Consider the following 13093-nt stretch of genomic DNA (forward strand, 5'->3'; position numbering starts at 1 on the left):
ATAGTTTATTGTTTCTTTTTATTTATTTATTTATCTAGTCTGATTTAATTTAGAAAACACTAATACTAATATATTTTTCTATTAATATTCAGAATTTCTTATGGTTTTAAGTTGATTTTTGTTTTTTTTTTTCATGTTCAGATTTTCAAGCATTAAATCTAACTGAATTTGATTTTAGCTTAATTTCATTTTCAAACTTTGGTACCTTAACTCCATTTTCAAACACCCATGCTAACTACCCCAGAACATTACATATGATGAAATAAAAGAAGCCCCATCACATGGTCTAAACAACAAAAAGAATATAAATAAATAAATAAATAAAATAAGCCAAATAGGCAATTTTGACCATTGGACCACATGATGTGAGGCTTCCTTATATTTATATATTTTTGGGATTAAATTTTAAGTTGGACAACAAAGACACCATATCTCCCACTTCACCAATTCCAATTTAATTTTTCTAAATAAAGAAAATAAGAGCATTTAAAATAATTTACCACTGTTGAGAAAAAAAGAAAAACATTACAGTGTTGTGTTGAATTAAGCTAATAAACTCAAAAATCAGAATCCACAATCTTCTTTTAAAGGAATAAAGAAAAAGGGAAAAGAATAGACGGCAAGAAAATCAATCATTTTCTTTTCGTGTAATGAAGTCAAAAAAGAAAATACGTATAAACTTACTTCTCTAATAATAATAACAGTTCACACGAATTTTTTTTAATTAAATAAATATAAATGCATCATCCCTCTTATTTTTCTTATTGATTCAGTAAACTCAGCTGTTTAATTTCGAAAATCAAACACGCATGTCTTTCACCAGTTATATTTAAAAATTTTAAAAATACTATATTAACAAATCCAATTTAAAAACCAATATTGCTGTATTAATATCAAGTAAACAAATTTCGACGGCCAGGATGGCAACACCTGGAACATAGTCTACTTTGTTCAGATTATTTGAATAATCGCCAATTTCGAACCTTCGGACTGGCTGGTGATGTGAATTTTCGTCAGCTCAGATTCTGTGAAATCCTGTTCATGGACTTTTTCTCCTACTACTTCATCTGTCCATCTACCATACTCACCGTTCTCTAGATGAAGCCACGTTTCAGTCCACGGATTTTTTTAAGAATCGGACGGCTGAAAATATTTAAAACTGCCCTGGCAATCGTAAGCACGTGATGTAATTAGGATTGCATGGCTCCAAAGCGTAGTTCCTATACCAGGGAACCAGAACTTTGCCCCTTCTCTTTCTTTTAATTAAAAAAGAAATAACGGCAAGAAAAGTTGCAAAAGACAAAAACCAAAAAGAACTTGTAAACAGTGAAAGAAATTTTTCTTATTTGTTAAGAGAAAAAAAATAGAAATAGACAGCGAGAGAAGACCGGTATACTATACATGAACTCGAGAGCTATAGAAATGGTATATTTTACCAGATTAAACAGAAACCGTCTGATTAACATGATTCTACACATCGGACGGTGACTTGTGATTCTATAGAATTTACCTTTTTCTGCAATTTGAACTCCTTAAAATTTCCTGAGTTGTGTGTCACTCTTTGGTCTTTGTATCTGAAAACAGCTCTTGTCTCTCTCTGTCTCTTTCTCTCTCTCTCTGACTCAATACCTTCTTTTCATTCTCTTCTTTTATCGTTTTCTTCACTTAGATCTCTTTCTCCCCCTCTCTCTCTCTCTCATTTTGTATTTCTCTTCCGATGATTATCAGATCCGTGATTATGATTATTTTAGCACCGTCCGATGTGTAGACTTTTGAATTTTGACTGAGTGAAGAGTGTTGATCTGATACAGCATCAGAGCAGCGTTACAAGAAAAGGAAAAAAAAAAAGAAAGATGGGACAGTGTTACGGGAAGACTAATCCAACCAACGAGAATGACACCACAACAACAATAGTCACCACCGCCGATCCCAACCAAACTCCGTTACGGCCATCAACGCCACGTAACGGCGTTCCGTCAGTTAAGAACACACCAGCTAGATCATTTAACCACCCCAGTCCCTGGCCAAGTCCCTATCCACATGGCGTTTCGGCAAGTCCACTTCCAGGAGGTGTTTCGCCTTCTCCGGCTAGAGCTTCGACTCCGAGGAGATTCTTCCGGCGGCCGTTTCCTCCGCCGTCTCCTGCAAAGCATATAGCTGCTTCTTTGGCTAAGCGGCTTGGTGGTGGCGCGAAGCCAAAGGAAGGGCCGATACCTGAGCACGGCGGCGCGGAGCCTGATCAGCAGCAACAGCAGTCACTGGATAAGAGCTTCGGATACAGCAAGAATTTCGGAGCAAAGTATGAATTGGGAAAGGAAGTGGGAAGGGGGCATTTTGGTCATACTTGCTCTGCTAGGGTTAAAAAAGGAGAGCTTAAAGATCAGCCTGTTGCTGTTAAGATCATATCTAAAGCTAAGGTACTAGAATGCTCTCAATTTTCACTTTTTCATATCTGTCTATAGATTTAATACTGCATTCAATTCGTTTCATCTGTGAGGCTATGCTAATTAATCTATCTAGGTATCTGATTAATCTTTTAAGCATGAACTTCATTGGAAAAATAATTTGGAGACCTGCATTTGCCAATGTTGCTATAGGCTAGAGTTAATTAACAAAATTAATTAATTTATGATGTGTTATTTTCATGTGCATCCAATTTTTGTTGAATGAGGTAATACATGCCTGCCTGTGGCTATAATTGGAAGGTAATTTGTTGGAATATTTGTGTCCTTATTTAGTGATCAAGGTTACTGAAATATGGATACTGGAATAATTTTTTGTTTATTAAGTGACTATACATATAGTTAATTCTCCCAAGATACCGGCAATGTTGCAAGGATATTGGCTAACTTGTCACTTTTTATGAAGATGCAGTTTTGTGTCGTGTAGTGCGGTAGCCTTAGCAGTTTGTTGTGGTTAATATGTCAAGACTTTAAGGGGACAGTTTTTACAAATGGCATGCTTGTAAGTTATAAGCATAAAAGTGCGACTAGAATACAAGGTATAATAGGTCATGTACAACTCATGCCAGCCATGTGTTGCAAAGGTGTCTTTCTGCGAGTCAAACTTAGCTTTATGCAGCTTAGGGAGAGACAAGCTGATGAGAATATTACTAAAGTCTAGAAAATCAGAGCGTGTAGAGTTGGTTGTCTTACCCAAAGCTGATGCAAATTATCTGACTTTGCCAACTTGCGCCCAAAACTGAAATGTTATCAACGTATGGGTTATTGATTCATATAGTGATGGAATTATTAGTTACATATCAGCTGGGTAGAATCACTTGTAATATAAGAGTAGCATATTTTTCGGCATTGTATCAATGAATGAGCTGTAGCCATTTTGCTGATGTATATAGATGATAATTGACAACATGGATTTCTGTGATTGCTTGATTTACTAGTCTTACTAGATCCTAGTTCTTTTGTCATTGAAGTTTATCCATTGATGAGAATAAGTGTTTGTTGGATTTTGTAAATTCGACCATGATCTTTTAAATCATAGGTAAACTTTCAGCATTAAGGTTAAAATATGGTCAGGAATATAAGATGCTATAAGGTTATACAACTCCTACCCTGCTACCAATTGTCTTTATCCGAAGTAAATTAATTGTTAGCATTAGTGTGAGAATAACATTTTCCAATAAGGATGATTAGGAAAAGGAAAGGGATCTGACGTAGCATAGCAACGTTTATTTTGCTAGGCATCCCAACTGTATTTATATTAAGGCATTACTAAATGTTCTTAAAGCACAATGCAATTTTGGGCGGAATTATTTCTTGATACAAAATTTGAGTATGTGGCATCAAAATCTAGACTAATAATTAAATGAGAAAAATGAGACCATTAATTCAAGGCATTAACTTGTATGCATCATAAGCATATAAAAATAGCATATTTCACTTATCTTGTAAATGTTGACCATTAGTTATTTTCCTCCTGTACAATTTCATAAATTTGTCACTTTCTGATTTTTGTATATTATTATGAGATTCTGGTACTCTTTCTTTATATCTAAGATTCTTCCACATAAAAGTTATTTTGCTACTAAAGCTATAGCGTGCACACATAATGTGGTAACCGTTGTTGTTGATCCCTCCATTTATATAACTAAAATGGTAAACTTGCAAATGGATCACCTTATTTAATTTTCTGCAGACCTGCCAACTTGTTTGGCTACTAGAAAAGTAATTTGTGGTGGTCTCTTAGGTTTTGATACTTAATATTGTCAATTTTCAATCTTTTATCTTCTAACTTTATAATTGCTCACATTTGGTAGTTGAACCGTCGCATGACTCAGTGATATAGAATTTGTGCCCTTTTCTCCTCATTTTCTTATGCTCTATTTGTGCTGACAATTGATGATTTCCAGTTAAGCTTGGATGTTTAACATCTCTAGCAGGATCGACATGTCAGTCCTGGATAGCTTCAGTTAAAATTTTGTTTCAAAAAATACTCAAATTTAGGACCAGTTTTTTCTTCCATATGATTAGCTGCTGTGTGGATTGTTTATTATCTGCATTTTGATGAGATCTATGCGGCAGATGACAACAGCAATTTCAATTGAAGATGTCCGTAGGGAGGTAAAAATACTGAAGGCACTATCAGGACATAAGCATCTTGTCAAGTTTTATGATGCATGTGAGGATGCCAATAACGTGTACATAGTAATGGAGTATGTCTTCTTTTACCCTTTCTATTCCAAGTTCTTTAGGAAACAGAGTTTAGCATAACTAACCTGCAAGTTGCCATTTTTATCCATTTATCTTTAAATTTGGAAATATTTACTAATTGTTGTTTTGGAATTTGTAACTATTGATTGTATTGTTTCACAAAATTTTAGCCCATTTTCTGGACTTTTAGGTTTTAATGCTTTTATAAAACTTGTTTGCTTATCAGGTTGTGCGAGGGTGGGGAACTTTTAGACAGAATTTTGGCAAGGTAATGAATTACCTATTATGGTGTGTGTATATAGACTTCCAAATATATAATACTGTCCTCTTTCTTGACTTGTCTTAGTCCCATCTTTCTATTTTTCATGGCATCATCCATTAATTTTTCCATTCTGCTTACACAAAATTGTGTAACGGATCCAGATTCTGTGGACTTTGAAAGGTTATATTAATGCGCAAGATTTTCCTCTGCTGCAGAGGAGGAAGGTACACAGAGGAAGATGCAAAAGCTATAGTTGTTCAAATCCTGTCAGTGGTGTCATTTTGTCATCTTCAAGGAGTTGTACACCGTGACTTAAAGCCAGAGGTTTTTTCTTCTTACACTCCATGCATCTGTCTTTCCTCCTATCAATGCTGCTTAGCATCTCTCTCCCCCTGTCTCTTCTCTCTCTCTCGTGTGGGCAATGTTCTATGCTGTGTATCTCTTTGATGGGTAGTGGGTGTGGGGGTCATAGGTATTTTTTTGCTCCATGATCATTCATGATTAACTCCTCTTTCATTTCTTAATTACAGAATTTCCTTTTCACTTCTGGGGGTGAAGATGCTGATATGAGGCTTATTGACTTTGGTCTTTCTGATTTTATCCGGCCAGGTAATGTTGATAAACTTCCCTTTTTTGGTTGGTATAAAAAATAAAAGTTATCTTTGTCTTAATGAGGCTACCAGTTGATTTACTTTATCTCTGCAGAAACAGTATTATTCATTTCTTGTCAGCTGCACTTTACCGTATCTTCGAATTAGATTTTTCATACTCCTTCATAAAGTGTGAATGTGGAAGCATTGTCACAGTGTTATGCTAATTTATCATCTGGAGATGTTAATCAATGTATAGGATAATTTAAAAGCATGAACAAAGCCTTCTGCTTGCACATTAAAAAGTTCAACCACATTACTGATTTTCTTTTTCCTTTAAACATTAGGTAATGTATGAAATCAATTTCTTTTTCGGGGTGTAATATTTGCAGATGAAAGGCTCAATGATATTGTTGGAAGTGCATACTATGTTGCACCTGAAGTCCTGCATAGATCTTACAGTCTGGAGGCAGATATATGGAGCATTGGTGTTATTTCCTATATTTTATTATGTGGAAGCAGGCCTTTCTGGGCACGGACAGAATCAGGAATTTTTCGTTCTGTGCTGAGATCTGATCCCAACTTTGATGATTTACCCTGGCCTTCTGTCACTCCGGAGGGTAAGGACTTCGTGAAGAGACTCCTGAACAAGGACTACAGGAAAAGAATGACTGCTGTCCAAGCTCTAAGTAAGTTAATAATTATTGCTATGTGAAAACATTTACAATGGTGATGAACTAAGGCATGTTGACAGATGGTTTTATGTTTTCTCTTACATTGTTATGACATTCTGTTCTGTGTCGAGCAAGTCAATTTCCATGTATGAACTGATAATAATGAGTTGCTAACACTTGAATGACAGGAATCCTATATTGTTTATTCTTTTAATACAAAATGAACCTTCCAGAAACTACCATTTTCCAACTAAAATAATATAAATGAAACAAGAGCTCATCCAGCATTTATTTTGCGCAATATCATAAAAGTCTTGCTCTGTGATTTGAATGTGGAAACATCTCAAACGGCTTGGCATCTGAAGTAGTTTGATGTTACATGCACCTGTGTGGATTATCCGTTAGCTAAGTCTAACATTACATTTCATGCTTGTCGACAGTGCAGTCCTCTCACAATTTCAAGCATCCATGTCATATTTCTTATTTTTCAATTTCATTTTCGCTAATGAAACTTCATAATTTGCAGCTCACCCATGGTTGCGGGATGATAGTCGTTCTATACCTTTAGACGTATTGATCTATAAGCTAGTAAAGATATATCTCCATGCTACACCATTCAAACGTGCGGCACTGAAGGTATTCTTATCCCAAACTAACTTGTTTTAAAAGGAATTTTTTTTTTTTGGTTTTCTGGAGCCTTCTAATTATTATTCTAACTTATTGACCTTAATAAAGCAAAAGGTATCTGTGATTGAAACAAAATTGTTTTGGTGTAAACATATTTGACAATGTAATGAAAAAATCTCCACGTGATTTAAGCGGCAAGCATTTGTTAAACTTTTGAGTGACGGCATGCTTATGAAGTTGTTAACTCCAAGTTAGTGTTTCAAATATGAGATGGAATTTGTGGATGATGTGATCAGTCCTGAGCAAAACCATAACTTTATTGGTGTTGGTTTCTTTTTGTGTTAAAAAAAAAAAAAGAAATTCTTTGGAATGAGGAATCCTTAAGATTTGGTTTTATCTTCGTAAGATAAAAGGTGGCAGGAGCTTTGAAGTTCCTAATTACTGACTATAATGGAGTTCATGCATAGCTAAGTTTCTGAGTTAGGCTTGTGTTTTGGGAATTCATCAAAACATTTTTCTTGTAAAAGTGAAATCATATCTTTTCTATTAACTACCCCTATATCAATGTGGTTGGAAATTTTAGGTTTTGCAGGTATTCAAATGCGAAATATCAAAGTATTAGAGTGACAATATTCTCCATTACTTTCAGCTCATAGTTCTTTTGATGCTCTTGTGATTGTAGGCTCTCTCAAAAGCATTGACCGAGGATGAGCTTGTGTATCTTAGAGCTCAGTTCAGGCTGCTGGAGCCAAATAGAGATGGGAGCGTCTCTCTTGATAACTTCAAAATGGTTATTCGCTGCTTTTATTTTCATTTAGTCGACTCTGGAGCAGCTATAAATTTACCAAATTAGATTGTGATCTAAATATTAAACTAGAAATGCAATCTTTTGCAGGCTCTAGTGCATCATGCAACTGATGCCATGAGGGAATCGAGGGTTCCTGAAATTCTTAATGCGGTATGGCATGCTTTGTTAGTTTTATTTTTTAATTTTTTGGATACTGCAGTAAGATGTAATTACTTCTGATTTTAAACTTTGCTGACATGCTATGATTTTTGCTTGATTCTCTTCAACAGCTGTTGCTTTTGGCCTCCACATGTTAAAAGTAGTTTAAACTTGGAAATCTTCTTTGCTAAATAGGAGGCTAATTGTCATTTTTTAAGTCCATAAGTTATAATGAGCATCAGTTAATTTCTGTATATGATTTTCACCAACTTCCATAAAGTAATGCCACTTAAATTAAACTCTTCTATAAAGGATGACCTTCTTCTCTAATATCTCAGACACTTGGTTCTGTTTCTCTATACTTAAATGTTGGATGCCTGCCTAGTCCTAACTCCTTATTTCTTGGACAGATGGAGGCCCTTGCTTATAGGAAGATGTACTTTGAGGAATTTTGTGCAGCTGCAATCAGCACTTACCAATTAGAAGCACTTGAGGGGTGGGAGCAAATTGCCTCCACTGCTTTTGAGCATTTTGAGAGGGAGGGTAACAGAGTCATCTCAGTTGAAGAGTTGGCAAGAGTATGTATAATCGTGCTGTTCAATTGTCTTATACTTATTGCTGTATGAATGTAACTTTAATTCTGTCGGTACTGCAGGAGTTGAATGTTGGCCCTTCAGCCTATTCATTCATCAAAGATTGGATCAGAAACTCGGATGGAAAGCTTAGTTTACTTGGATATACAAAATTTTTACATGGTGTGACTCTTCGTAGCTCAAATACAAGACATCAATAGGTTTCTTAGCTTTTGACATATAGCTTTTTCTCTCTTCTTTTCTTTTTTTTTTAATTATTTTTTTTCTCAAATTATGGCATTTGGAGGACTTGGGGGTTGTCTTTTTTATTTTTTATTTTTATTTTTTTTAAAAAGGTTGGGGGTACAGAAAGCTGTGCATAAGTGAATATATTAGTGAAGTCAGTTCTGAGATTGTTCAGGCGAAATTTAAAGTGGAGTTATCCTTGGCGCATTGTAGTGTTGATTGGAGACTAGATTATTTCTGACAACAAAAGTTAGTCACGGTTGGTTTAGATTTAGATTGCTGACAAGACAAAACTGTAGTTAAATTCGAGGCTAATTAAGCAGCAAAAGTATTTGGTGATGAATATTGCTTGAATGCTGAGGAGTTGATGTGTGGGATCGTATACTTTGAAAATGAGACCGAATGGACAAAAGGAATGCGGCACTGCTCTCATACTTAAATCTGAAACTAGACGACGCTGAAATACTCGCCAAATTGTGGGAAGGTCTTCTATGCCTCCTACAAATATTAAGCGGTCAGACAGACTTCTTTTTTATTACTTTCTTTTAATTTTTTGCTTTTGTTATTGCCATTTAATCACCCGGGTTGAAAGTGCGATTCCGCCAAATCCAGAATGTTCATTGCCATTTCCATGATCCTACAATGGTCGACCGTTGCCGTACTATACGCATGGTTCTGGCTGGGGTTCCTTTCTTCTTGCTTGCCCTTTCTTTAGATAAAATAGGAGCAACACAAATGCATTTTTAAACCTAATACATCTAGTTTATATATATATATATATATAAATCTGGAGAGAGAATTTTGACCTCCCATGTATAATTTTTTATTTATTAATATAATCTTTTGTTAATTAATAAGTTATTTTTAATTAAATAATAATTATAATCTACAAAAATTACATTTTGCTTATATTTTTATATTTTATATTAATTAACTAATTATATAATAAATTTTAATTTAAGGAATATCATTATTATTTTTAATATCAATTGTGTATTAATTAATAAATTGAGATATAAATGTTGCTGAAAATTTTAAAATATGTACTTATTTTTGATGTAATCTTTATTATATATTTAAAATATTAAAAAATACTCTTAAAAATATCTTAAATTACATTATTTTTCAGAATATAACAAAGAATTATAAAATATCAAAAGGTTAAATAATATCTTTTCGTATGAATTCATTTTACTTTATTATTTACAAATAAAATAAAATAAAAACAAGTATGAGGACTTTTGGGACACCTCACCCAGCAGTATTCCGAATAGTTTTTGTGATGGTATTGGTTACCTAGCAAACCCATAAATTTGATAAAATATATAATCTCCCTCTTTGTTGTGTTATGAGAAAAATCAGAAAAGAAAGGCAGGTTGGGGACGTCATGCACAGCGTGTACTCACTATCAAGAGAGCAATGATGAGTGTATGGACTGATTACTGAACCTTTTATTTTTCTTTTTCTTCTTCTTCTTTTGCTTTGGTCTAAAGCAATATTAGAGTTGACGACCATCTTCTATAAAGTGCATGTATCTGCACTCTTTAACTAAAACACTTATGTAATAAAATCCTCGCTCTTTTCCTCAAGTGGATGGGCGGTTCCAAGCCCTATTGATCTAATCTGACTATGACCTTCATACAACAAATATTTAAAATTATATTCTTTTGGCTCATTAACAAAGTCAAATGTACATGAACCTTCATCTACTTACTTCAAAATGAACAAGAAAAACATAATCCCTTCTTCTTCACTATGATGTAATGCTATTCTCCTCTCAGATTCCTCAATTTGTAAAAATGATCATATGCTTCGTATTTAATGTATGAAGATTCACATGAGAAATTTTATCTGGTGTCCTCTATTATTTCAGTTGCTTTCAAAAATATTCTTCTTCTTTTTTAAAGACAAAATTATACTTCCTTATTTCTTTTAATAATCATTTCTTTTAAATTAAGTTTATCATTTAGAGGAATACATTTATGATTTAGAGGAATACATCTTTTAAATTAAGTTTAACAATAAAATTGGCATTGGGATGCTGCATCCAAGTAGATATTTCAAAGTTTGATGGTCGCAATCTTCTCCTTTCCTTTGCGAGATAGCCAGTTTGTATATTCTGTGGTAGATTCCCTCCACTTTCCTTGTGATGTTATTGTCCAATCACTATCAGATAAGTCTTTTTTTTTTTCTTATTCATATCTAAATATATATAAATTAATTCTTAAAATGTAACCTGTGTATTATATTTTGACTATTAATTTATATATTTCTAATCTTGATATACATAATTTATTATATATTTAGTGTTATTATTATATATTTAATAATAATTTACATAAATGCAGTTAACATTTTAATTAAATTATCAAAGTAACATCATCTCATAAAAATATAAATGATTACTTGTTCACTTCTAAAATAAATATATTTTACAAATATCCCAACCATGTAATATATTATTTCTAGTTTTTCAAAATATTATAAAACATTTCGTATTAATTCCTATATTTTCTTCCTTTCACTTACTAAATATTCCTCTTTTAATTTATAACTATAATTTTTTATTTTTTATTTTGTTATACTGGCGCAATAAGATTGATATCCATTTCACATATAAGTGAAATAGGAAGGTAATAGATTATACTACAGCCGGAAAGAAAAATTAAAAGAGGATCATTAGTAAATGAGAGGGAGAAAATATAGGAAGTAATAAGGAAACATCTTATAATATTCTGAACCATTAGATATAATACAGTCTATGGTTGAGGTATTATATTAAATATTTTCATATATTTTTATATCATAAAGTATATTTATTTACACATTTATAAGTGGATCCCTTCTCATATATACATATGGATTGGCATGTTATCCATCTAAATGCAAAAACGGTAATGGGTGAACTTGCTAAATTGGAAGTTACAGAAGAGTGTTACCATCACATACAGGTTGTGATGACATATAATTAACAACCCACTTTTACCTTTAATGTATCTTTGTATGGAAAGCCTCCTATGATTTCTACTAAAAACGTGTTGTATATTCTTTCTTTATAACAATAATAAAGGAAACAAAGTTCAGCTTCTTTCTTTTAAATACCATAGGCAAATAGTATAATGAGGCAGGAATACAACAGTCTCTGGTCACTTGGGATTTAGTTTTGAGTTAGGAGGGAGGTGAAAAAGGATGGTGATGATTTCTTATCTAAGGTTTTTTATTATGTCAATGTCTTTACCTACTATTTCTGTTTATGGGTTCTCAAAAAATTACACTACCTCAACTTTCAACCAATCTTTTTCTCGTTTATTTGGAGATAACCACATTGTTTTTCTTGATGATGAAGGTAACTCAGTTCAAATTTCCCTTGATCAAAGTACAGGTTCTGGTTTCATGTCTCGTGTTTATTACTACTATGCATATTTTAGTGCTTCCATTAAACTTCCAGCAGATTATACTGCTGGAGTGGTGGTTACGTTTTACACATCAAATAGCAATATCTATCAAAATTTCCATGATGAGTTAGATTTTGAGTTCTTGGGCAACGTTAGAGGCCAAAATTGGGTTGTGCAAACCAATGTTTATGGCAATGGAAGCACAAGTAGAGGACGTGAAGAGAGGTACAATCTCTGGTTCGATCCAACCCAAGATTCCCATACCTATAGTATACTTTGGGTTAGTAAATGGATCATTTTTTATGTAGATAATGTCCCTATTAGAGAAATTCGAAGGGTTGACGCAATGGGTGGGGATTTCCCTTCGAAGCCTATGTCTTTGTATGCTACAATTTGGGATGGTTCTTCTTGGGCAACAGGTGGTGGCAAGTACAAAGTAAATTACCAATACGCCCCTTTTATCGCCATGTACTCGGATTTTGTTTTATATGGATGCTCCGTCAACCCGACCCAGAAAGCACAAGCATGTCATGAGGATATAGGGTCAGATTTGAATGCTACTTTTAGTGGCCTAACCAGTCAAGAAAAGATGAGAATGAAGAATTTCAGGTCGAAATATTTAAAGTATTCTTATTGTGATGATCGTGCCAGATATTCGACTCCGTTGCCTGAGTGTGTAATTGATCCACAAGAAGCAAGGAAGTTGCAATCAGAAATCTAGTTACATTTAGGGCAGGCTTTATTATGTATTCACAAGTAGACCAAAATATGCTTATTTTAGTTCATTTATTCTATGACCATGCCTTTATTATTTTTAGTTAACAATATATTCTTATGTTCCAAATTGCTTCGTGTATGGTTGCTATGCTTCCTAGTTTTGGTTGTGTTGATGCTGAGTCAAGATTTAATATTTAATGAGCCTTCTCAACCCACTTTGTTTCCCGGTTCATTTTTTCTTTCTATTATTTGGTAGTTTTTATTTTCATTTAATCAGCCCCCGAAGCATGCTTAGCATACACTATCTCAAGAGTTAGTCTAACGTTCCAATAATTGCATATTTAAAATTTAAACTCGAAATCTTAATTAAATTAAAATAGACATTTACCATCTC

General features: G+C 33.5%; 2 protein-coding genes across 2 annotated transcripts; both read left to right on the top strand.

Moving 5' to 3' along the window:
• The first annotated feature begins 1372 nt into the window (after positions 1-1372).
• Positions 1373-9194, top strand: LOC8266291 (CDPK-related kinase 3). Its single transcript, XM_002529917.4, has 11 exons — positions 1373-2417; positions 4542-4672; positions 4897-4938; positions 5148-5256; positions 5463-5541; positions 5915-6211; positions 6723-6832; positions 7506-7613; positions 7719-7781; positions 8180-8347; positions 8425-9194. Exons 1-11 carry the CDS (start codon positions 1854-1856, stop codon positions 8560-8562), a joined length of 1809 nt encoding a protein of 602 aa, XP_002529963.2. The 5' UTR covers positions 1373-1853; the 3' UTR covers positions 8563-9194.
• Positions 9195-11568: 2374 nt separating this feature from the next.
• LOC8266290 (probable xyloglucan endotransglucosylase/hydrolase protein 27) lies at positions 11569-12890 on the top strand. Its single transcript, XM_002529916.4, has one exon. It carries the CDS (start codon positions 11777-11779, stop codon positions 12701-12703), a length of 927 nt encoding a protein of 308 aa, XP_002529962.2. The 5' UTR covers positions 11569-11776; the 3' UTR covers positions 12704-12890.
• Positions 12891-13093: the final 203 nt, after the last annotated feature.

This window comes from Ricinus communis, chromosome 1 (assembly GCF_019578655.1).
Source record: "Ricinus communis isolate WT05 ecotype wild-type chromosome 1, ASM1957865v1, whole genome shotgun sequence".
NCBI classification, from domain to species: Eukaryota; Viridiplantae; Streptophyta; class Magnoliopsida; order Malpighiales; family Euphorbiaceae; genus Ricinus; species Ricinus communis.

Bases quoted from the DNA above. Each gene is read 5' to 3' on its own strand.
- LOC8266291 (XM_002529917.4), top strand. From the start codon at position 1,854: ATGGGACAGTGTTACGGGAAGACTAATCCAACCAACGAGAATGACACC. The intron at 2,418-4,541 runs GTACTAGAATGC...TCTATGCGGCAG, and splicing joins AGATCATATCTAAAGCTAAG to ATGACAACAGCAATTTCAAT. The intron at 7,782-8,179 runs GTATGGCATGCT...TTTCTTGGACAG, and splicing joins TTCCTGAAATTCTTAATGCG to ATGGAGGCCCTTGCTTATAG.
- LOC8266290 (XM_002529916.4), top strand. From the start codon at position 11,777: ATGGTGATGATTTCTTATCTAAGGTTTTTTATTATGTCAATGTCTTTA.